This window comes from Varanus komodoensis, unplaced genomic scaffold, assembly GCF_004798865.1.
Source record: "Varanus komodoensis strain SLA01 unplaced genomic scaffold, ASM479886v1 scaffold1, whole genome shotgun sequence".
Taxonomy (NCBI): Eukaryota; Metazoa; Chordata; class Lepidosauria; order Squamata; family Varanidae; genus Varanus; species Varanus komodoensis.
This window is the reverse complement of record NW_025335268.1, coordinates 494048-515825: the sequence shown is the minus strand read 5'-3', so window position 1 is coordinate 515825 and position 21778 is coordinate 494048. Positions and strand designations below refer to the sequence as shown.

The 21778-nt window shown below is 44.0% G+C and overlaps 2 protein-coding genes across 3 annotated transcripts in view; both read left to right on the top strand.

The window, feature by feature from the left end:
- The window catches only part of NSL1 (NSL1 component of MIS12 kinetochore complex), a 27895-nt gene extending 11654 nt beyond the window's left edge, over positions 1 to 16241 (top strand). The window contains exons 5-6 of the mRNA XM_044422903.1: positions 10967 to 11034; positions 14169 to 16241. Coding sequence (XP_044278838.1) covers positions 10967 to 11034; positions 14169 to 14438 — 338 coding nt within the window. The 3' untranslated portion in view covers positions 14439 to 16241. The remainder of the gene's footprint in view (positions 1 to 10966; positions 11035 to 14168) is intronic.
- BATF3 (basic leucine zipper ATF-like transcription factor 3) overlaps positions 15279 to 21778 on the top strand; it is a 20387-nt gene continuing 13887 nt past the window's right edge. The window contains exon 1 of one of the 2 annotated variants that reach the window (XM_044423113.1): positions 15279 to 15323. In XM_044423113.1, coding sequence (XP_044279048.1) covers positions 15300 to 15323 — 24 coding nt within the window. In that variant the 5' untranslated portion in view covers positions 15279 to 15299. Of the gene's footprint in view, positions 15324 to 21446; positions 21602 to 21778 lie in introns of those variants that run through there. The other variant, XM_044423029.1, reaches the window with a different exon arrangement.

The following is a 21778-nucleotide window of genomic DNA, read 5'->3' as shown; positions in this document are numbered from 1 at the left end:
CAGCTCCAGGCACACTTGAATGAGACAGATCATCTGGATTCATTGCAGTTGGTGTTCAGAACTGGTTTTGTCTTGGAAACACCTTTCATTACCCTGTGTGATGAATTTTGTCAGAAGAGAGATGGGGTATGTGACCCTGCTGATACTGCTGGATTTCTCAGCAGCTTTCATTACCATTGACCATGGTTTCCTTCTGGGGCAGCTGTCTGAGTTGGGAATGGGAGGAACTGCATTACAGTGGCTCTGCTCCTACATAGGCTCTGTGGACTCTCCAATATGCAGTTTCTCAGGAGTCAGTTCTGTCCCCCATGGTATTCAACATGTGAATGAAACTGCCAAGTAGGGTCATCTGGAGTTTTGGAGCACATTACCATCAGTGTATTGATGGCACACAGCTATGTTTCTCATTTTCATCTTCAGCAGGTGAGGCTGTAGATAAATTAAGCCAGTACCTGGCTGTGACAATAGACTGTATGAGGACAAACTGAAAGTTAGTCCTGATAAGTGTGAAGTGCTGTTAGTGGGTGGTTCTTCATCATGGCCTCTGTGCATCACACGTATGGGTACTGCGCCTGCGCAGTGCCTTTGGCCGGAAGATTGAAAGCTAATGGTTTTTGGCGGGAAGCTCCGCTCCCCTCCCCCATGGGCTATAAAGAGCGGAGCGTCTGCCATTTGTTCAGTCTTTGCGACCGCCGTTTGCTGTGCCTCGCACCACTTTCAACCTTCGCTTTGGCTATTCTTGGTTCTCTCCTTATATATTGCCTTAAACTACTTTCCCCTTACTTCGCTCCCGTTCTGTGTAGTTTTCTCTCATTTCTTCTTCGATCCAAAAAAAAACAAAAAACAAAAATATATACTTACCCTCTGCACTATCTCTCTTTTCTTCCCTTTTCTGCGATGGCGCAGCGGGCGGCTTTCCGCAAATGTGCTGACTGCGGGTCAAAAATGGCACCTACTGATCCGCACGACCTATGCCTCCTCTGCCTTGGGGAGGGGCATAGGACGGATAAGTGTGTTCATTGCCTAGCCTTCTCTAAGCAGGCTAGGAAGAACTGCGAAAACCGGCTTCGGAGGCTCCTTTGGGATAGGGTTCTGATGCAATCAGACCCGCTCATCTCTACTCCAAAACCGGGCTCCGCTTCTGTGGCTCCACCCTCACGCCCTTTGGATGAAGGCGCGTCTGCTTCGCTGGCCCCCTCTGCCTCACCAAAAAAGAGGCATGAGAAGCACAAACATGCCGAAGACAAGCCGGCAGGCCATAAGAAGGCCAGAAAGGAAAAGGCCTCTAAGCCTCCAAAGAAGGCTAAGTCTACGGATTGTTCCCAAAATCGGGACTCGGAGCCGACGGGCGCTTCGGTACCGGTGGCGGTTACGATACTGATCCTTCAAGAGGCTATGCGGGTCACCCCTCAGGGGTCTCCCCGACGTGTGGTCGACCTCCCGCCTGCACCCCTTCCAACTCTACGGGGGTCTATCTCGGATGGGGAAATTCAGGACTCCCCTCCCAGAGCGAGGTCACCGACACCGATGCCCGCGGTGACATTGGAGACAGAAGCTGGCCTGTCCCCACCAGGGAATCGGAGGAGCCGCTCGGTAGAACAACGCCCGGAGAGTTGCCGTCGTCCCTACTGCCAACCTTGGGGAGACCCGCTCTCTGTGGGATACTACCCTGCTCCCAGAGCGCGATCCTCACCTCCGCCCCGTGACCAACCGCGGCCTGTGGATTCGAGGAGGGTACCGCCTCGATCCCCGCAAAGCGGAAGCAGCCGCTCCTTATCACCGGTGGAGTCATCATCTTCTGCCCCGCCATACTATGGTGCTGATTCGGATGACTCTGATGTAGACTCAACCTCCCCGGACGTCGTGGTGACATCCCAGGATCCTGTGTCACCCGATGAGTCACACGTCTCCTTCGCGGAGCTGATGTCGAGGCTTGTCCAGTCCCTGGACATCGATGCTGCCCAGCGCCCGGGACCGTCGACGGATAAGTTTTACGACGTCCGCGGGGAGCAATCGACCTCTGTCGTTCTGCCACTTATAACTACCCTGCGGCAGGCGATGACGCAGCCCTGGGACCTACCTTCACATCCTCAACCGACGTCCAGGAGATATGAATCTATGTACAGGGTCAGGGAAGAAGACATTCCCTTCCTGTTAAAGCACCCGAAACCAAACTCGGAGGTCGTCAAATCCTCGCAAGGCAGGGAGGCAAGGGGTCATACGGCGCCGAGGGATAAGGAGGGCCGGAAAATAGATTCCCTGGCCAGGCGGGTCTATGCTGCCTCGGGCTTAGGACTTCGCATTTCTAACTATGAGGCGACGTTGGCGCGCTATCAATATTTTATTATGCAGCGCCTCCACAACGTCGCCTCCACCCTCCCAAACCACCAGGGTGACCTTGCGAAGGTCCTGATCAAAGAAGCCATGCAGGTCGCGGTGCAGCAGTTGTCCACGGCACGTCACCACGTGGACACTGACTCCCGGGCCTTGGTCGGTGCCGTTTCCCTCCGGAGACACGCATGGCTTCAGAGTTGTAATTTCCCGGAGGAGATGAAGCGGCAAATAGAAGAGATGCCTTTTGACGGCTCGGGACTCTTCCATTCACGCACCGACCATAAACTCAAGAAACTACACGAGTCAAGAATGACGGCGCGCAGGATGGAGATCCAGTCACATAGCAGACGTAAGTGGTCCTGGAATCGGCCATCCTACAGGCAGCCATACCAACAGAGACAGCTGCCGCAACCTCGCCAGCAACAACAGCAGCAGCGTCACCGTCCTCAGCCCCAGCAGCACTTCCAACAGGGCCGCCGTCGCTTCAACAATCGGAGACAACGCTGACGGGACTGGCGAACCACTCCTCACGCTCCTTTAATACGCACCCCCCTCTCATCTGGGGACCGGCTCCAAAGCCGACTCCTCATTTGGGAGTCCATCACATCTGACCGGTGGGTATTGTCCGTCGTTCAATACGGCTGTCGAATAGAATTCGACATCGTCCCGCCATCGAGTCCGATCTGGTCTACTTCATGTTCGCCGGTACTTCTCAACGAAATACATCAACTTCTCCTTAAAGGAGCGATACGTCAAGTATTCCCATCTGACGGACTCCACGGATTCTATTCCAGATACTTTACGGTCCCCAAGCGGGACGGGGGTCTACGTCCAATTTTGGATTTACAGGACTTGAATAAGTTTATTATACCAAGAAAGTTCCGTATGACCACCCTTCAAAACATCTTGCCGTTGTTAAGGAGAGGGGATTGGTTCGCCTCACTGGACCTGAAGGACGCCTACTTTCATATTTCAATTCATCCAAATTACAGGCGTTTCCTTTGTTTTGCTGTTGTAAACCAACTTTATGAGTTTAAAGTTTTACCCTTCGGACTGGCTTCAGCTCCGAGAATTTTTACCAAATGTGTGGCTCCTGTCTGTGCCTTCCTACGCCTTCAGGGCATACAAATTTACCCATACCTCGATGACTAGCTGTTAGTCTTGCAATCCAGAGAAGGACTACTAGACACCATCCATACAACCTGTGCCTTACTAGATAGTCTGGGTCTACGTATTAATACAGAGAAATCTTCTCTTCTTCCGACACAGACGCTCACACTCATTGGAGCTCGCTTGGATTCGACGTTGGAGAAAGCCTTCCTCCCTCAGGACAGACAGCAGACTCTCGCTCGCTATATCCATCGAATTCGACGAGAGGGAACGGTTACGGCGAGATCCATCCAGAGGGTCCTGGGGCATATGGCCTCCACAGTGGCCGTAGTGCCACATGCCAGACTTCGGCTTCGCCCACTACAATTATTTTTCAACAAGGTGTATCATCCACAAAGAGACCCACAGTCGAAACGGATTCGGATCCCGTCTTCCGTGCTCCACTCCCTGTCCTAGTGGCTGAAGCCGACCAATCTCGTGGTGGGAGTCCCCTTCAGGCCGCAACCTCCTTCGATAACTCTCGGTACTGACGCGTCTCTCCTAGGATGGGGGGCGATCTGCTCTGGCCTGTCTACCCAGGGAACGTGGACTCGTCTAGAATCCACGAATCATATCAACTTCCTAGAGCTGCTGGCAGTCTTCAAAGCCCTTCATTCTTTCGAAGACCTCCTTCGTCATCGGACCGTTCAGATAACTTCGGACAATATCGCAACCGTTTTTTATCTGAACAAGCAAGGAGGGACGAAGTCACCGACCTTAGCCAGGCTTTCTATGACGATTTGGGACTGGTGCATTCTGAGACACATTACTCTGATGGCCGTTCATCTGGCCGGCACAGACAACGTACATGCGGATCTTCTCAGCAGACACATCTTCACTTCGCACGAGTGGGAACTGGATCCTCGCACGCGCAACCACCTGTTCAGGCGCTGGGGGTTTCCCGATGTGGACCTATTCGCTACCCAACAGAACAGGGTGTGTAAGACTTACTGTTCGAGAGCGGGAATCGGACAAGCATCCCTAGGGGACGCATTCATGATCCCTTGGGACAGCATCAACTTTTATGCTTTCCCTCCGATCCCTCTTCTGATGAGGGTCATAGCGAAGATAGTGAGCGACCGTGCATTGGGGATACTAGTCGCCCCCTGGTGGCCACGCCAAGCGTGGTGTGCGAAACGGCTCGACATCTCCCGCGGGGAGTTTCTTCATCTTCCGACACTTCCGTATCTTATTACGCAAATGGACGGCACACTTCGTCACCCGGATTTGCTCTCATTGAATCTGACAGCGTGGCGGATTCGATGATTGACCTTCCATTGGGCCGGCGACAGATTCGAGAGCCTCGAATCCTACAGCTTCTATTAATTCATCGGTTTCAACTATCACTTCGACCGCTTCAGCCCCGATTCTCGAATCCAACCATGCGGGTGCTTCTCACTGCCACAATCTCTCTGTACCATCCAGTTTGAGACAAACCCCGTCGAATTCGAATCCAACACTCTTGCACCCTGAGATTCAGCATATTATCGATGCTGCTCTAAAGCCGTCCACAGGAAAATCATATACAGCTAAATGGAAGCGGTTTTCCGCCTTCGCCGAGTCTCATTCGTTCTCCCCACTTGTCTCATCAATTGAACAAATTCTTCAGTTCCTTCTGGAGTTGCATCACTCCGGACTGAAGCCGTCTTCTATTAAAGTGTATACGGCCGCAATAGCCTACTACCGTGGCTTAGTCAACGGATCACCCCTGTTTTCTCATCCTATTCTCAAGAGATTTTTGAAAGGACTCTATAACCGTAATCCATCGATTAGACCGGTTATGCCCATGTGGAGCCTTTCTGTAGTTCTACAGGCCCTTATGAGGGCCCCCTTTGAACCTTTGGCGACTGTGGATCTCCAATTAGTTTCATGGAAGACGGTGTTCCTTGTAGCTGTCACGTCAGCCCGGAGCGCCAGTGAACTTTGTGCCCTCCGCGTCGACCCTCCTTATCTAAACTTCCACAGAGAAAAGATCGTTTTATGTCTCGACCCATCTTTCTTGCCCAAAGTCTCTACACCTTTCCATTCAGGACAAGACATTGTACTGCCTGCCTTTTTTCCATCGCCATCAAATCCCTTGGAAAGATCTTTGCACTCCCTCGACGTTCGGCGTTGTTTAGCCTTTTATCGATCGCGAAGGGAGTCTATTCGGCGATCCAATAAACTGTTCATTAAATATTCGGCTAGAGATAGGGCGACCCAGTCACTCCTCAAAGGCTCTCTAAGTGGATAGTCCACGCTATTACCTTGTGCTATCAGTTAGCTAAGCTCGAACTGCCTACAGTTCCCCGAGGCCATGCCACTAGAGCTGTCGCTACGTCTTCTGCATTTGCATCCGGAGTTCCGATTGATGACGTCTGCCGAGCCGCTACTTGGGCGAACCCTTGCACCTTCGCCAGGCACTACCGTCCCGATGTTCAAGCTCGACGGGATTGCTCCTTCGGTAGAGCTGTTCTCTCCTCCGTTCTTCAATGAGGACACCTTCCCTCCTCCTTTGATGGCAAGCTTGTTAATCTACCCATATGTGTGATGCACAGAGGCCACGACGAAGAAAAGCAGGTTGCTTACCTGTAACTGATGTTCTTCGAGTGGCCATCTGTGCAGTCACACAACCCACCCGCCAGCCCCGCTCGGTGTCAGTGAGTGGACTCATTCATCGGTACCGAAAGTTTCCCATTTTTTCTTGGTACCGATCCCTTTTTCCTATCTCATACTGAAAATTTTTCCACAAGGGGGCGCACGTTCGGTCGTCAAAGACTGAACAAAATGGCGGACGCTCCGCTCTTTATAGCCCATGGGGGAGGGGGAGCGGAGCTTTCCCGCCAAAAACTGTTAGCTTTCAATCTTCCGGCCAAAGGCACTGCGCAGGCGCAGTACCCATATGTGTGACTGCACAGATGGCCACTCGAAGAACATCAGTTACAGGTAAGCAACCTGCTTTATTTTATATTGTATTTTACTGTATTTTATGAGTTGTAAACTGCCCAGACAACTATTAGGCAATATAGAAAAAATTAGCAACAACAGTGCCCTAAACAAGTTGAGACCAGATTACCTTAAGGATTGCCTTGTCCCTTCTGTCCCTGCCTGATGCTGGAATCATCAGAGGCATTTCTGATGGTACCACATGCTCCTGAGGTTTGTCTCAAGAGCATTTATAGTAGAGCATGTACCTTTGCAGCACCCACTCTCTAGTCGCACTCTGTAGTGGAAGTTAATATTAATTACATATTAATATGTTAGCAATATCAGAATTGTAAATAACTCTAAAAACAGAAGAGGCAATAAATGTAGAACAAGTTGTTTCAGCATCAATGTTGAGCAGTGAGTGTTTTTTAACACTGTTTCTAAATAGAGCAAAAAACAAATTGCTGACCAAATTATTACATGGATCTATGTGTTAGGTTGAATCTGTATGTTTGCTCAGTGTCCAGGATATTCATGTATCCCTGTTTAGTAACTATGGTGGCCAGAAACCAACAATATTTAGATTACTCACTACCTTTCATTTCCTTTTTTCATTTCCTTGTGTTTACAAGCCATGTATATAACAGTTACTAAATATTAAGTACCTTTAATATAATGTCAAGTAGCAGTTTCCCTGGCTTAGTACATCATAAGAATTGTTGGGCCAGATCCATTCAGATATCCCAGTTCTCTGCCTTTGGAAAACTTATAAGCAGCCATTGTCAGTAAAAGCATTCTGCAATTTGTAGCTTGCTGCAGCTCCTGTCTTTAATGCTCCCACTTTACAGATGGAAAAGCAAAGGCTATGAAGGAATAGTTTGCCCAGGTTCACCCCCAATCAGTGGCATAATAGAGACTAAGGATCCTGTTTCATGAAAACAGTGGGTTTGGGGAAAGGACAGGTAGATAAGAACAAGTAGGTGTTCTGGGAGGCATTGTTCTGCTACATCACATCTAAGTTCAAACAGCTGATCCACTGACATTGGTTTGCAAAGAACTGCCAGATGATGTGATCTGCCTAGGCTCCTTCAGCTGTGTGCCAGTCATTCCAGTAATGACTGCTGTTTTGCTTACTCACAACTTGCATTTCTTTGGGCCCTCCAGTCCAGGTTTCTTATTCGAAAAACAGCAGGTTTAGACAAAGCTGCATTCAATCCACACTCAAGGGTGACTTTGGGTTGACTGTGGGTTCTCATAGAACTTTGGATAGTTGTTGAAGCCTGAGTTACCATGTTGTCAGAACCTAATTGGAATAATATGATTTGTTTATCACCAAGAACTCATGGCTAATTTTTGGTTATGAACTGTGGATTGTTTTCTGTGGTTTGTCAGCTTGGATGGATTCAGAGAATATGATAAACCATGTTCAGCAACAACCCACAGTTCAGTGGCAACTAGTGTTCAACCCATTGTCAGCCCTTGAGTGTGGGTTATTGTGCTGCCTGAAACCAGCCTTGTATGCTTGAGTGAGGATTCACTATGCTCCTTAAGGTAGCTTCTGTTCTCATGTACCATGAAATTTTGGTGAGTCATGTAGAAAGCTGCTGGTAGTTTTAATTTCTGTTCTTTAAGTTTGTCTTTGCTCTTAGCATTCTTTCCTGAGTGAAATTTTGTCACCTAGTCCATTCAGGAATATTTGTGTGTTTGCTTTTTAGGCAAGGGAAAGTACATAAGGAGTCATTTCTAGTAAATTTCATTTTCTTTTTACAATCATAATATCAACATTTAAAAAAAACTTTCAACTTAAGTACCTCACTTCTTATAATATCCTATTCTCTGACTTTTACCCAAATTCTTATTTTTCTGTGGGTGGTTTTCCACTTTTTGTTTCTGGGTTTCAGCATTTTTGTTGACAGGAAAGACCATGTAATTGCAAAGAGTGAAATCAAATGCTGACCTAAAAGTGCTCTCACAGTTTTGCTTTTACTTATAACAGCTGAGGGAGCTGTGCTCCAAAGGCTAAACTGGACTTAGAACAGGTGGGAGATATAAAATAATTATGCAAAAAACCCCCTCATTCCCTTATTTTAAGAAAATTTATCTTATTGGAGGACATGTTCATAAACCAAAATCAACCACCAGGAAATCCAACTCAGCACTCTTGAAAAAAGCAGTTTAAGTTGCATGGTTGTAACTTTTTGTTTTTGTTGAACAAAGTGGCTGTTGTCCATGAAGCAGCAAGCATGTATTGTCTGCAGAGGGAACTACAGTTTCCCACTCCATGAGGTTTATGTGAAACCAGTCAGTCTTTTATAATTTCCCTAACTGACAGTGCAAGTGTAATTTGTTCAATTAATTGGCTCCAGATTTTGTCACTGAAATCAAGGAGACAAGTTAGTCATAACAAACCTGTGTCATTGATTTCAGTGGGCCTACTTAAAGCATGATTAATCCTGTATTCAATCCAAAGAGTATATTTGAGAGTTTGTGATGGTTGTCCCTTTTCTCTCCCCTCCACCGCCATATTGCTTGGAGTCTGCTATTTCAGTGTGCCTCATCCAGGATTATCTTTTTTCATTATGTGTGCTCAAAGAAAGGCTATCTAAATGTATTCTTTGAGTTGGAAAGACACTATTGTGTGTGTTACTGTTGCTTTATGTTTTGTACAGCAAATGGGTTTATAGCAGTGTGAAGGAAAGATGCAAGTTTGTGAACCCTCAGAGGGCACGTGCTTTGAAAGTCAAAGTTCCCTGTCACATGTACACCATATCTGTGAGTTTTTATTTTACAGTGAGTCCTGCTATAAAACACACTTTTTACATACAATATGAATCAGCCCTGGAATACAGTTATGTCTTAAAGAAGGAGCTCTGGCTTTTATTCCATGTAGAAGTACATGCTATGCAAAGCAACTCTTGTCTTTATCACTCACACAGTGCAAGCCCATTTCTGTAGACACATGAAAGAAGCAATATGTCGAGGCTAACATATGGTCCCTTGGAGGCCTGCTGTGACTTCTCTTTTCCTGAATGGAACTTTCAACAGATTGCGCATATCTTGATCTCAGCCGCAGAGCAGGAGGCATTTTTTTTTAATGCAGGATTTTTAAATATATGAAATTGTATGCTCTTTGTGGCACAGAAAGGATTCTCTTACATTCTTCTGTTCTTATATTGTGTGTGCAAGCTTGGAGTTATAGTCCATAATAACAGTCATGCATAGTAGATATGGCCAATCTACACTTTAAATTATCTCCTGTAGTACTTGCAATCCTGACAGCAAAATATTTAAGCAACATTGCAGGTGGAAATTTTCTGTAACTACCAGAAGATGTTTTCCTTTCAAAAACTAAGACTTGTACTTCTGGTAGATTAATATAATGGAGCTGAATTAAACAGCTTGGAGTTGTATTGAGGGCTGTCTTTATGCCAACTGGAGGACATCTGGCAGTAAAATGGATTCCCTCCTGCAGGCCCCAGGCAGATCTGCTTTGTAGGATTGGGGAACTGTCCAGGAACTACTTGGGGGTTTAGCAGGAAGAAGGGGAAGGGAAAGTTCGGCTGCAAGAGAGGAAGCGTAACCCTTTGTGTTTATGGTAAAGTATCTATCAGTTTGATTTTAGGAAGCGAACATCTTAAGTTTCATAAAATAGAAGGTATCTATCAGTTAATGACAGTTCATAGACTTGAATTAGAAAATGGGGGACTTAATTAAAATATAAATAAAAAGCAGGCCAAAATAAAGGGACAGAATAATAGCAATAACATAACTCAACATTTTCTTGTGACTCTCATGGAACTTGCCAGCCCATATATAATTGTGTTAAAAGTTGCAGCCTTGATGAGAGTAGGAGTTGTAAATCTTATCTGCTTGATCTGGTGGGAGTGTGGAGCATTCATTCATCTTTAGGCAATCAGGAGAGTGCAAGAATGCTTTCATTTATATATTTAATCCAGTCCTCCCCCCCCCTTAAAGAGCTCAGATTTGTGTACCTAGCTCTTCCTCTATCCAATGTGCTCTGAAAACAACTTGGGTTAGAAACACTGGAGCTACTCCAAGGTCATGCAGAGAGCTTCTTGGCTGAGCAAGATATTGGAACCATATCTCCCTGATCAAGTTAATCACTACAAATCTTTGCTTGTGTGGGTTGGGAGAGAATGAGTTTGTACAAGTTCAGCAGGTGCACATGTTTATACATTTCAGACACATTTGTACTTCAGATGTAATTAAATTGTTTCTGATTTGGAGTGTTGAATGTTATTGCAGATAATTTCTCTTCCAAAGACTAAACAGCTGTTGGGTTATAAAATAAAATATAGTGGGCAGTGGGACCATAACTCCTTTATCTTGGAAGGTTTTCCTCTTAAATGTATCATTTATCCAACAATTTAGGTAAATATTAGCATTTCTTAATGTGGAAACATATGATTGTTTCCCAGTGAAACAAAATACTGTAAAACAGTAGGGGTTGGCTGTGATTGTGCCCTTATGAACCCCCCATTTTAAAAAATTATAGTGAGCTCATTAATTTTTCTCACTTTAATCTTTTTGAGAGGATATTATTTTTTCTTTTCAGATACTTGTATGTCAGCATTGACGCTTTCAACAAAAACTGCATCTAGACACTTTGGAGAATCATTTAAGGTAAGAGCTATAAAAAGCAATACTAGATTGGATACCAACTTAACAGGGTGGATAAAAATTATTTAAAAATGGGTTTAAAATTTTAATTTGGCTTTTTAATGTATTTTTTCAATAAAATGCTTTATGGGGAAAACCTATCTAAAGATAGTTTCCTGGTTAAGATAGTTTATAGTCCAACGGTTGTTTATCATGAAATAAGGATTAGTTTTTAATTATGTAGCATGAGACTGTATATTCATGCAGTGTTTAAATTTTTTTGGTAAATGAATTGCATTAATCCCATCACAATGTCATGCGCTTCCAGAGGTATCTGTAAGCTTGTTAGGCAATTTTTCTGCCTAGAGGATATTATCATAGATGCTTGGTTCTGCAGCTCTCAGAACTGTGAATGTGTGTTTGCAGAGATCACATGCATCTTCCTTACAGCAAAAATGTTATAAAATAAGCATACAGAGTTGAGAAAAACACCTTAACCCCATTGTTCCTATGTACACAGAATCAACCCCTTACCTCTTAAGCACTAAGTTTAAAAAAAAAGTCAATGTATGGAAGAAGATTTTTGCTAGTGGAATAGACCTGGAGAAGAAACTAAGTGTGAGGCGGGAGCGGCAAGCAGTAAAAATGAAAGTGAAACCTTCAGGGGAGAATACTCCACAAGCTTTTGGATCCTTTTGTGTATGGCCTGAGGTTTATTGCATTATTATTTCCCTGGAAAAACCTATAAGGCCAGCCAGCTATGAAAGAGACCAAGTTTGGGAATATGTTAATAAAGTTACTCTACCTACAGGAAAGGCAGTGAAACATGCAAATTATGTAGCAAACCATGATTTACACCTAGTGATTTAAATTGTGACTTAAAGAGACTCTATTTGAAGTAGGAGGCAGCATGTAAATGTTAAAAAATAATAAATCAAATCTACCCAGCTAGCCATATTAACAGTAGGCCATTGAATCATAAGTAACTTATATCCCTGTCATGTCAGCTCAATAGTTCTTGTCAATCAGAAACATTTAAATTTATTTCCAGTCAATCTTATGACACACATTGAAGCAAAAGTCCTAGGAAATAAATAACTTGATTCGTCTAATGCTTATGTTAACTATCTGCAATTGTATATGGAAAGGTGGAGAGACTTGTTTTTGACATAAATAAGCCATGTGCCTAATTGTCAAATCCAATTTAGGTGTTCCACTGATAGAACTTGTACTATCAGTGAAATTAGGAAGGGACAGTTCCCCCTTCAATTTCTCACATGCCCCCAAAATCTGCTTCAAAGATTTGGAGGACCTTCTGGAGCATTTTCAGGGGACTGCATGATAGAAAGTCTGTTACACAAAGTGAAGTGTGTTCATGCAATGCAGTATTTTACCCTAAGGGTAGAATCCAGTGGGATTCTGTATTCCCACTGATTCCGTTCCACTCCGCAAGTAGAGATTTACATAGTGGAGATTTAGAAATGAACGGGAATGCTCATTTCTTGAATTGGACAGATCAACAAAGTTTGGATAAGGGAACTCCAGTGATCTCTCTTAATTTAGAAATGAGTGCTTCAGCTCATTTCAGCATTTCCCGTAGAAAGCATTAAACTTCTGTTGCACATGTAGCTTGTCTTGCTTGCTCAGTGGAATCAGCAGGAGAGAGCATTTACACAGTGGTGGGAATGGATGCTTGCAAAACAGGCCCATTAGAAACTTTTATGAGACTTTAATATTCTTGAGTTTCAGGGAGAGTACCTATATTTTGTTTAACTTACTAGATTATTCATGATTGTTCAACTGGTGTTTTTATTATTTTACAACTGGCTTTTCTTACTACTTGTATTTCACTCTCACCAGTCTTCCCTGGTGACCTAATAGACTAGTGAGCACTAGTCCATTACACTCTCTACTATAGGGGAATCACTAGTTATATACCTTTACAACTAAAGCATTAGAACATCATATGTGTTTTTCTTCCCAAAAAAATTGCTAATATAAAAAGAATTTATGTTCTTGTGTATTAGAGATTCAGTACTGATAACACATTTCACTAAATATAGAAACTAAATAGTTCCCTAATTTGGATTCCCTTTTTGCCACTAAATGTTAGTTGGAGCAGAATGGGTACAGCCTCTGAGAAAATGCTTAGGGCTTCATGCGTCAAGAAAGGAATTGTTATCTTTCCCCATATGCTTCTGTTGGAGACAATGTGATTCTGTAATGGCATTAAGATACATTAAGGTAAGTCATGGGGTGACTTTAGAACCCCCCAGGTGCAGATTCCATACTGTAATTTACACATGAGTAGTTCTACTCATAGTCTGACATCACTGTTATGAAGTGCCTGCTCTAAAATGTCTCCAAATTTCAGCTTATTACCTTTTACTCTTTAAAAAAATGAAAATGCCTAGAGTGACAAAATCACTTTGGAAGCTCTATCAGAATAGCTGGGTGAAGTAACTTTATGACCCCAAACAAAGACTCCGAAAAAAGTCACAAAGCAAAGTTGAACTCAGATCATCTTGGTCTCATTTTAAAGCTAAAATTCTAAGCTAACAATTCCAGCAAACAGAATGAAAATCCAGTGAGGGAAAGCTATGCTATGATTTTTAAAAATATAGTAGGCATTGTTATACAGCAAAAAGTAATGGGCTTGCTATTTTTTATGCAGATTGTCTCATTTTGCATAGTCTTAGGAAGAATTAAATCATAAACTACCTGACAGCTGAAAACCATTCTTACGCTGAATACAATCCCTTGAGAGAATATTCAGACAGAACAAAGGTGTCCCCGACTATCTATCTATGAGGTCTCAGGCACTTTCTCCTGGGGTTATAAAGAAGTGACACCTGTCAAGGGGTTTTATTTGAGAGGGGGTGATTGTTACAGTCATTGTGGATAAAATAAGCAGTTATTCTGTGTAATACATTTGTATATCTCTAGGAAAAATGCTATTCTTTGTGCCTTTTTGAATGTGTTTTTAAATGTGGAATTGCATCGTAGTTAACATTCATGTGAGCTGATGTGGTGAGGTGACTTTGGTTGCAATTCCATGAAGACAGTTCATGAAATGCAGTATGCTCAATACAGTACAGCTCATTTTCCATAACTTGATCTTTTCTGTTCTTCTCTGTTTACCACCCTCCTCCTCCCAGTCATTGTCATCCCTTGTACAAAAAGCTAAAGGTTTCTCAGAAGCATTGTCTCTGCAGCCAAGTTTGGAACAGTGCACACTCCACCAAGAAATTCTCTCTGGCTCAGAAATGAAAAAGGAGAATAAAATCCATGTCAAAAGCCTTACATCACAGGTGGAAGTCATACCCCCACAAACTGCTACAGCTAATTCTGTTCTACTAAAAAGACTTCAAGGTTCCTCTCAGAAACTGTATCCACTTCAAAAAAGAAAAATAAGTCTTGATACATGAAAGTTTTATTTGTCGCCTTCCTCTTTTCTGTTTGAATTGTCTACAGTCCATAAGCAGGGACACCTCTAAAGCATCAACAGTGTTGTGGAATTCATAAGACAAAACAGATCTCATCTGATAGTAATGTGTTGCTGGATCCTTTCATATTGCTCTAAATATTACATACAACGCTTACACTATTTGTTAAAGTTGAGCATCATTCTTTGACATTGAAACTTGCAGTTGCTGTAACTTTGGTATATTCCAGTAAATATGAAGTAAATTGTGAAGATAAATACTTCTCAGTGATGAGGTCTCCAGAGTGGATGCTCCCTGCAGGGAGCTGTACCCACACATAGCAGACATGCTGGCTCAGTTGTCACTAAAGCAGAACACTCTGTGGCACGGGAAGCTGCAAACGTATGCTCCTGTGCAGCATCTGTGGCTTCCAAGAAGAAAGCTGAAAGTCCTGTTACAAACATCCTGTCCTTTATGTACACAGGAAAGGGTTGCCTGGATCACAGTGAAAGTTTTTTTTTTGCAGAGGGTGGGTGGGTTGGTGGCTGAATGACTTCAAAATTTTGTTTACTTGAACCCTCAACTATTCCGGGCATTTACAATAAACCTGTTCAGCTGGATGTCTGGTTGCAGGTTGAATTGTCACTAAACAGCTAGAAATAAGCAGGGAAGGATGTGATTTGGAGAGGAGCTGGGCAGCTTAACATACATGGGTGAAGGGCTATGGAGAAAGAAAGTGAGAGCCGGGAAGGGATTAAGAACCTTTCTCCTGCCCACAGCATTCAAATCATACTTTCTCTGTTTTAGGTATCCAAACCCAGGTCTGCCCCAAACATCTAATTTTGTCCTCACAAGAAACCTGGAATGAGTGTAACTGCATTTGAAATGGTAATAGAATTATTTGCTTGCATGATGTGCCGTTTTTAATTAAAACCATGCCAATGATGCATATTATAGTTTGGTATTACTATTTTTATGATCTCTTGAAAACTGCCCTCTTTAATTGTATTGCCTCTTTTGGGTACCCCTGTGCATTACATTAAAAAATAGCCTGCATTATAAATCTAGGGTTCTAATAAAATAATGTTAAGCTAGGTTCTTTTTCAGTTGAACTTGGGTTGTGCACAGTGTTAAGTCTAACTTAAGTCCCATTCATTTCAATAGATTTGCTCTAAGTAGAACTGTCATTGGATACAACTTGATCACTGAAAATGGGGAGATGGTCCCCTCTAGGACCCTTTTTAAAACATATCCTTAGAACTTATGTTGCTTACTTGAAGAGTGGTATATTGTTTTTCTAAAACCCAGCTGGAATGTACATGAAGTTATATCCACCTGCCAAGGTGTAGAGCTGAGAAACAGATTTGCTCCAGCAGCATGTATTCAGAAAAGTCTATAAATAGGTGATTATAGATAATGGATACTGGCATTGCTTTAGAACTGGCACTGCCTGCTTCTCTGCTTGCTTGCTTTACCATGTAATACTTGTCCAAGTTATACTTGTAAGTAACAATAAGCACTGTACGTCCCCAGCGTTTTCTCCTAGAATAAATATTAAACAATTCATAGTATATCCCCTGAACTTTCTATAGCTTTAGGAACAGTATGTGTATTTATGTACTGTAACTACATTGGTGAATCAGTACTATCTGCAAGTAATGTTTTCCTGTTTTACTAGCTAGAACTTACTGAAAATGAATTGCTTCTAAAGATGCAAAATATTTCTCACCTAGGAATAACTCTAACAATTGTTTCTTGAAATTGTTTCTCAATGAGAGGAAAATAGATAAAATACTATAAACATTTCATCCTGCTCTTGACGTTTTACTTAAAAACACGGATTAATCAAGTGGGATTTCTAAGGTGAATATGTGCATTTCTCTTGTTTCCTGTGTAAAATGTGTATTTGTATATATATTTTCTATATAACAAACTCATCAAGACTAGACCTCTGGAGTTATTCAAATTTTGATTTAAATTGTCTGCTATCTACATGGCAGTTCTGATTTGTCCCTTTCAGAGAAGCTTGCCACATCTTTTCAATTTTGGCGAATGCTTTCATTACACAACTGAGAGTGGTAATTTATCCATGATTTCTGTGCTCCATAATTTTATTAAACATTTGTGTGTGGAGGGGAGTGTTTCACAAAAAAATATAACTTAGAAGATAACAATGAAAGCTTCTACGTGTGCCATTAATTCTTCCAAATACTCCAGTAAAACTGTATTTGGATCCAATGGTTATTCTATGCCCAGTCATTTTGAAAATGCACAGTATGACTTCTTGTCAGTATTTCTGAAGTGGGGAGCCATCCTGCCATGCATGCATAATTGTTCTGACCGTTAGCCTATGAGTTTAGAATTTGTCATTTTATTGACACAGCAGCTAATGTGCTGACCTCCTAAGTATGGATATAGTGAGAATGGATTGCACTAAATGTGGTTTTACAGATCCAGGAATTGTCTCCTAAATTCTGATGCCATAATGATGTTAATAAAATGATACTTTAATTTTTAAGCCCATCTTAATATGTAGGTAACTCTTGGGCTTCAAATTCTATTGTCACATTCTCTTCTAATCTCAGTTCTGCAAATTCTGTCTGCTTGGAAGCAATTTCCACTGAAGTCAGTCAAGCCTACGAGGGGTGTTCAATGTATTCTCAGTATCAGCATGAAGAAAAAGGAATAATAAATTGAAATAATTTTTATTTTTCAATACAATTCCCCGTAACTTCAATACAGTTATTACATCTAGAAATTAACTGTAAAAAATACCCTTCTTCCTTGTCTAAAAAATGTATGTTAATTGCCACCTTGAGCTCTTCATCAGAAAATCGCTTTCCACGAAGAGCTTTTTTTAAATTCAGAATAGGTAGTAGTCACTGGGGGCCAGGTTCGAGCTATAGGGTGGGTGGTTTATTTCTTCAAAACCACAGTCTCACACAGCAGCCTTTGAAACACGTGCCGTGTGAACGGGCGCATTGTTGTGCAGAAACAACACACCTGTGGTCAGTTTTCCCCTCCTTTTTTCTTTAATTGCTTCTCTTAAATTACGCAGAGTGGTTGCTTAAGATGCTGCGTTTATGGTTTCACCTTTTTTCATGTACTCGATCAATAAAATTCCCTTTGAGTCCCAAAACACTGTGGCCATGATTTTTCCGGGTGATGGAGTGACTTTGAAAGTCTTCAAAGGGTCAGCACCTTTTTTATGCCACTGCATGGACTCCTGCTTACTTTCAGGGACATAGTGATGAACCCAAGTTTCATCTCCAGCAACAATCCAGTCAAAAATACTCGATGGATCTTCACCACAGAGCTCTAAAAACTCCCTACAGCACTTGACTCACACTGGTTTCTGAGGCGCCATGAGCATTCATGACACCCATCTTGCACAGACCTTTGAAAGGTTAAGATGGTCATGAAAAATAGTAAATACGATACCAACAGATAGGTTTGTCATCTCTGCTAACATTTTGATTTTTATTCGGGCATCTTCCAATACAAGTTTCTCAATTTTTTTCACATTTTCTTTCAAACTGGCAGTAACCAGCCCGCCCAAGCAAGGGTCGTTTTCAGTGCTTTCTCTGCCCCTTTTAAATTCACTTGACCACTTTTGAACAGTAGATAATGAAGGTGCAGAGTCCTGGTAAATGGCCATCATCTCTTCGTGAATGATTTTTTGACTTTTTCCTTGTTTTGTTAGGAATGTAATCACAGCGTGGTGCTCGATTTTCTTCAACATTGTCACATCAGTCAGAATGGTCTTTCACTGAGGACTTCTAGGGAACTAATGATCACACTTATTTGAAATTTTGCATGTATACCCTCAGATAGTGTCATTAGCTAATGAAATAATTAAATTACCCACATCAATAGCAAATCAACCCAATACCAAGAATACATTGAACGCCCCTCGTATTTCAGAGTAAGCATTCTTTCAGGTGGAGCTTAATTGCATTGGGTCCTTGCCATTTTCCTTAGAGACAATGTTTCTTCTTTAATGTTGGTTCTAAACACTTCAGCCACAAAGTGCTTTGATTTGGAAGAGAATGACTTATTAAAACCTTTCTATAACTTTTTTGATGTTGGAATGTACTAAATGAAGACATAAAATTATTTTTTGAAAGTGGAACAACTGGTGGGAGAAGAAAGTTGAATGATGAATTAATGCAGTGACTGATGTGAGCAAGGAATTACATAACTTTTAAATAACCAAAGCTTCCAATTTTGTTAGGTGGAATAGCATTGCCTCTGAAAAGAGGAACTCTATTAAAAATACATAACTTTGAAGAATGTAAGGATAGAGTAAAATTTCCATGGTGCTTGGCTCAAGGTACATACAGTATCTGAATGTTGTATTTATAGAGTAAAATATATCAAGAAAATTCTGTTCCTTAGCTATTTGTAATTATGTGGTTTTGGATTAGTTCCTATGATTCTGAACTAATAGTTGTAAAAAGAGTTTAAACTCTTTACTTGAAATGTCACAACACAGGGCCTCTTTATTTTTAACTTGGGCATAAACTAGTATTGCATCAGAAGTCGTCTGGCTGTTCTCTTAATATAGCTGATCTCCTTTGTGAGACATTAATAAAAGGATGGCTACTTGGTCCTCAAATGCATATGAATTTGAGAATATATTACTGAGCAGAAGATAGGAGAATTCACTCAAAAACTGATTACACAGAGTTCTTACATTTCTAACGAATGGACCAATTATGCATTTTCAGACTACGATCTTTGATCTGCCCTGGTAGATCCATGATAGCTTATACAGCTAAAGCTTTCCTTAGTGCAGGGATAGGGAACATCTGTCCTTCCAGATGTTCTTGGCTGTAACTCCTCTCAGCTCTAGCCGATGTAGCTAGTGGTGAGGGTTGATGGGAATTGTAGTTCAACATTTTAGGGATTCCCCCATTCCCCATCCCTGAGTGCTGAAGTATCAGCTATGCAAATGTTCCCCAGAATATGATTGTCAATTGTTATTAACAATTTAAAAAGTATCTAGGTACTACTTGTAGCAAACGGAAGGGACTTTCTGCTATGTAAGACAATGGAAAGTAACTGTCTCTCATTCCAACATAATCCAACAGAAACTTGAGTGTCAGTATGCAGCTCAGTCTTGGTTTAAATGTGCAGCATAGTTATTAGCATTGTAGAAAGCCTTCCTGCCAATCTCTGTCTCATATACTACAGACACACTGAAATGATGCCACTGAGGCTAGATGTGGAAGCCAGAATAAAGGATAAAAGGCACGCGCTCTTCAGACCATTTGTGGAAGAGCTGGCACGTACAGAGATTCAAGCAGGAGTCTGTTACCAGCCTGTATAGCAGTGTAGAGCCCGATGGACACACTGGCAGTGTTGATGCCTTCATCTGATTCTAGGATACTTACCTGTTTCCTAAGCATTCCGTGGATTCACAGAATGGCCCCCATGATCAAAGGATTAATTTTGCAAGGTTGAGCAATCTGGCGATATATTGGACCTTCAAGGGTGGCCCGTCTTGCTCAGCAGAAAAGCCACGTGCTAAGAGTCTCAAGTGGGCACCTGGAGGCAGCAGTGGTGGGTGACAAGCAGATGCCAGCAAGCAGTTAAATAAACTTAGAGTTACATGAGGCTCCCGAACCATCCTTGATATACATGATGACTGACTGACACATAATTTTGGAAAGTTGAGCAATAATAAAGGAAAAGATCAAACTGCAAGACACATTCTGTGTGGTAGTTCCTTCCTGCTGTTGGTTTGTTAAATAGGGTTTCTAATCCCAAATCTTTCCTTTCTAAAGAAACAGTAAGGCTGGTTCACTATACTTAGAAAGAGTAGACAATTTTTCACCCATCTTCTAGCACTTCACAGTCTCTTTCCTACTCTTCCAGTGTTTTCTCTTCCATCCCCTCTTGCGCACTCTCTCTTTCATCACTTCAAACTTTCAGAGCTCTCTGCTTGGAAAAAAAGGGGCATAAAATTACCCACAAGGTGGAGAAAATATCTCATAGCACCAGGGTCATGCCAAATATCTCATAGCACCAGGGTCATGGCATGAAGCTAGTGGGAGATTCAGGACAGGTGGAAGGAAGTGGTCAAGCTTTAAAGGGGGATTGGACAAATCCATGGAGGAGGGGGCCGCCTATGGCTAATAGACGTTGCAGCTTAAGTTCCCTCCAGTGCCATAAGCAGCGCGGCGCTGAATTCTAGTCCTGGAGAACACAAAGGACAGGATGCTATCCGGTTCTTTCGGGATAGTATCCATTCCGCTCCGGTCCTGCTTGACGCCTTCCCCGGGCAGCGGGTTAGCTAACGTGGGAACAGAACGCCAGCCCTTGGCAGGCAGGCCGGGCGGCGTCAGGCTGATTCACCCGCGCTAATAACGACGATCCATAACCTCGTCGCGGCCTGGGGGTGGCGGGCGTGGGGAGTCTGCGTTCGTGCGGCAGCGGAGCGTGAGAGGCGCGGCTCCGGAGCTGCGCCCCGCGCCACGAGCAGTCGGCGCGGCCGCCCCGGCGCAGTTCTTCTTCGCCGCTCCAGGGGCCGAGCGAAAAGCGATCCGCTGCGGAGCGGCGAAGAGCCCTTCTCCCGCGGGATCCCTGGCGGCCTCCCGAGGCAAATTCTCCCAGCGCTGCACCGCCCGCCGCAAACCGCGGCTCACCGGCGCGGGCAGAGTGAGAAAGCCTCGCGGCCCCTCTCGCTTCCCGCTCGGGCTGCTCCCCCGCCACGCGCACCCCGCCGCCCGCCCGCCCGCTCTGCCCGGCGGCAGTTCCCTCCGCGAGTTTCAAGGCGCCACGTGATTTCCATGAAAGTGACGAGCGCGCTGGGCGCGGCGGCGCCGTCCCGGGCGGCGCGGGCTCCTGCTTTCCCGGGCGCAGAGGGGAAGCGCTGGGGAAACACGCGAGGCGCAGTCAGGTGCGCGGCTGCCAGCCCGAGCCGCGCCGCAGCTGCCGGGATGTCCCTGGCCGGGTTTTCCGCCTAGGAGGCGGCCGGTCGGTCGGGCGGCGCGGCGCGCTCCTCTCGGCTGCCACGCGCCCTCGCCGCCGCGCACCCCCGATGCTCCGCGGCTCCCTCAGCCCTCGGAGCGAGCCGCCCCGCGGCCAGGATGTCTCACGGGGGTGCCTCCGCCGCGGGGAGCATTTTGCAGAGGAGCTCCTCTTCCGAGGGGACGCAACAGGTGAGCCCGGGAAGGAAGCGAGCGGGGAGGCGGAGGAGGAGAGGGCGGGCGAGGCGCCGCAGGAGTCGGTGTGTCCGGACCGCGGCTCCAGCAGCATCCCTGAGCGCAGGCCACGCCGGCTGGGGCTGGTCGGCGCCGCCGTCCCGCACAGCTGCCCGGCACCGGCCGGGGAAGGAG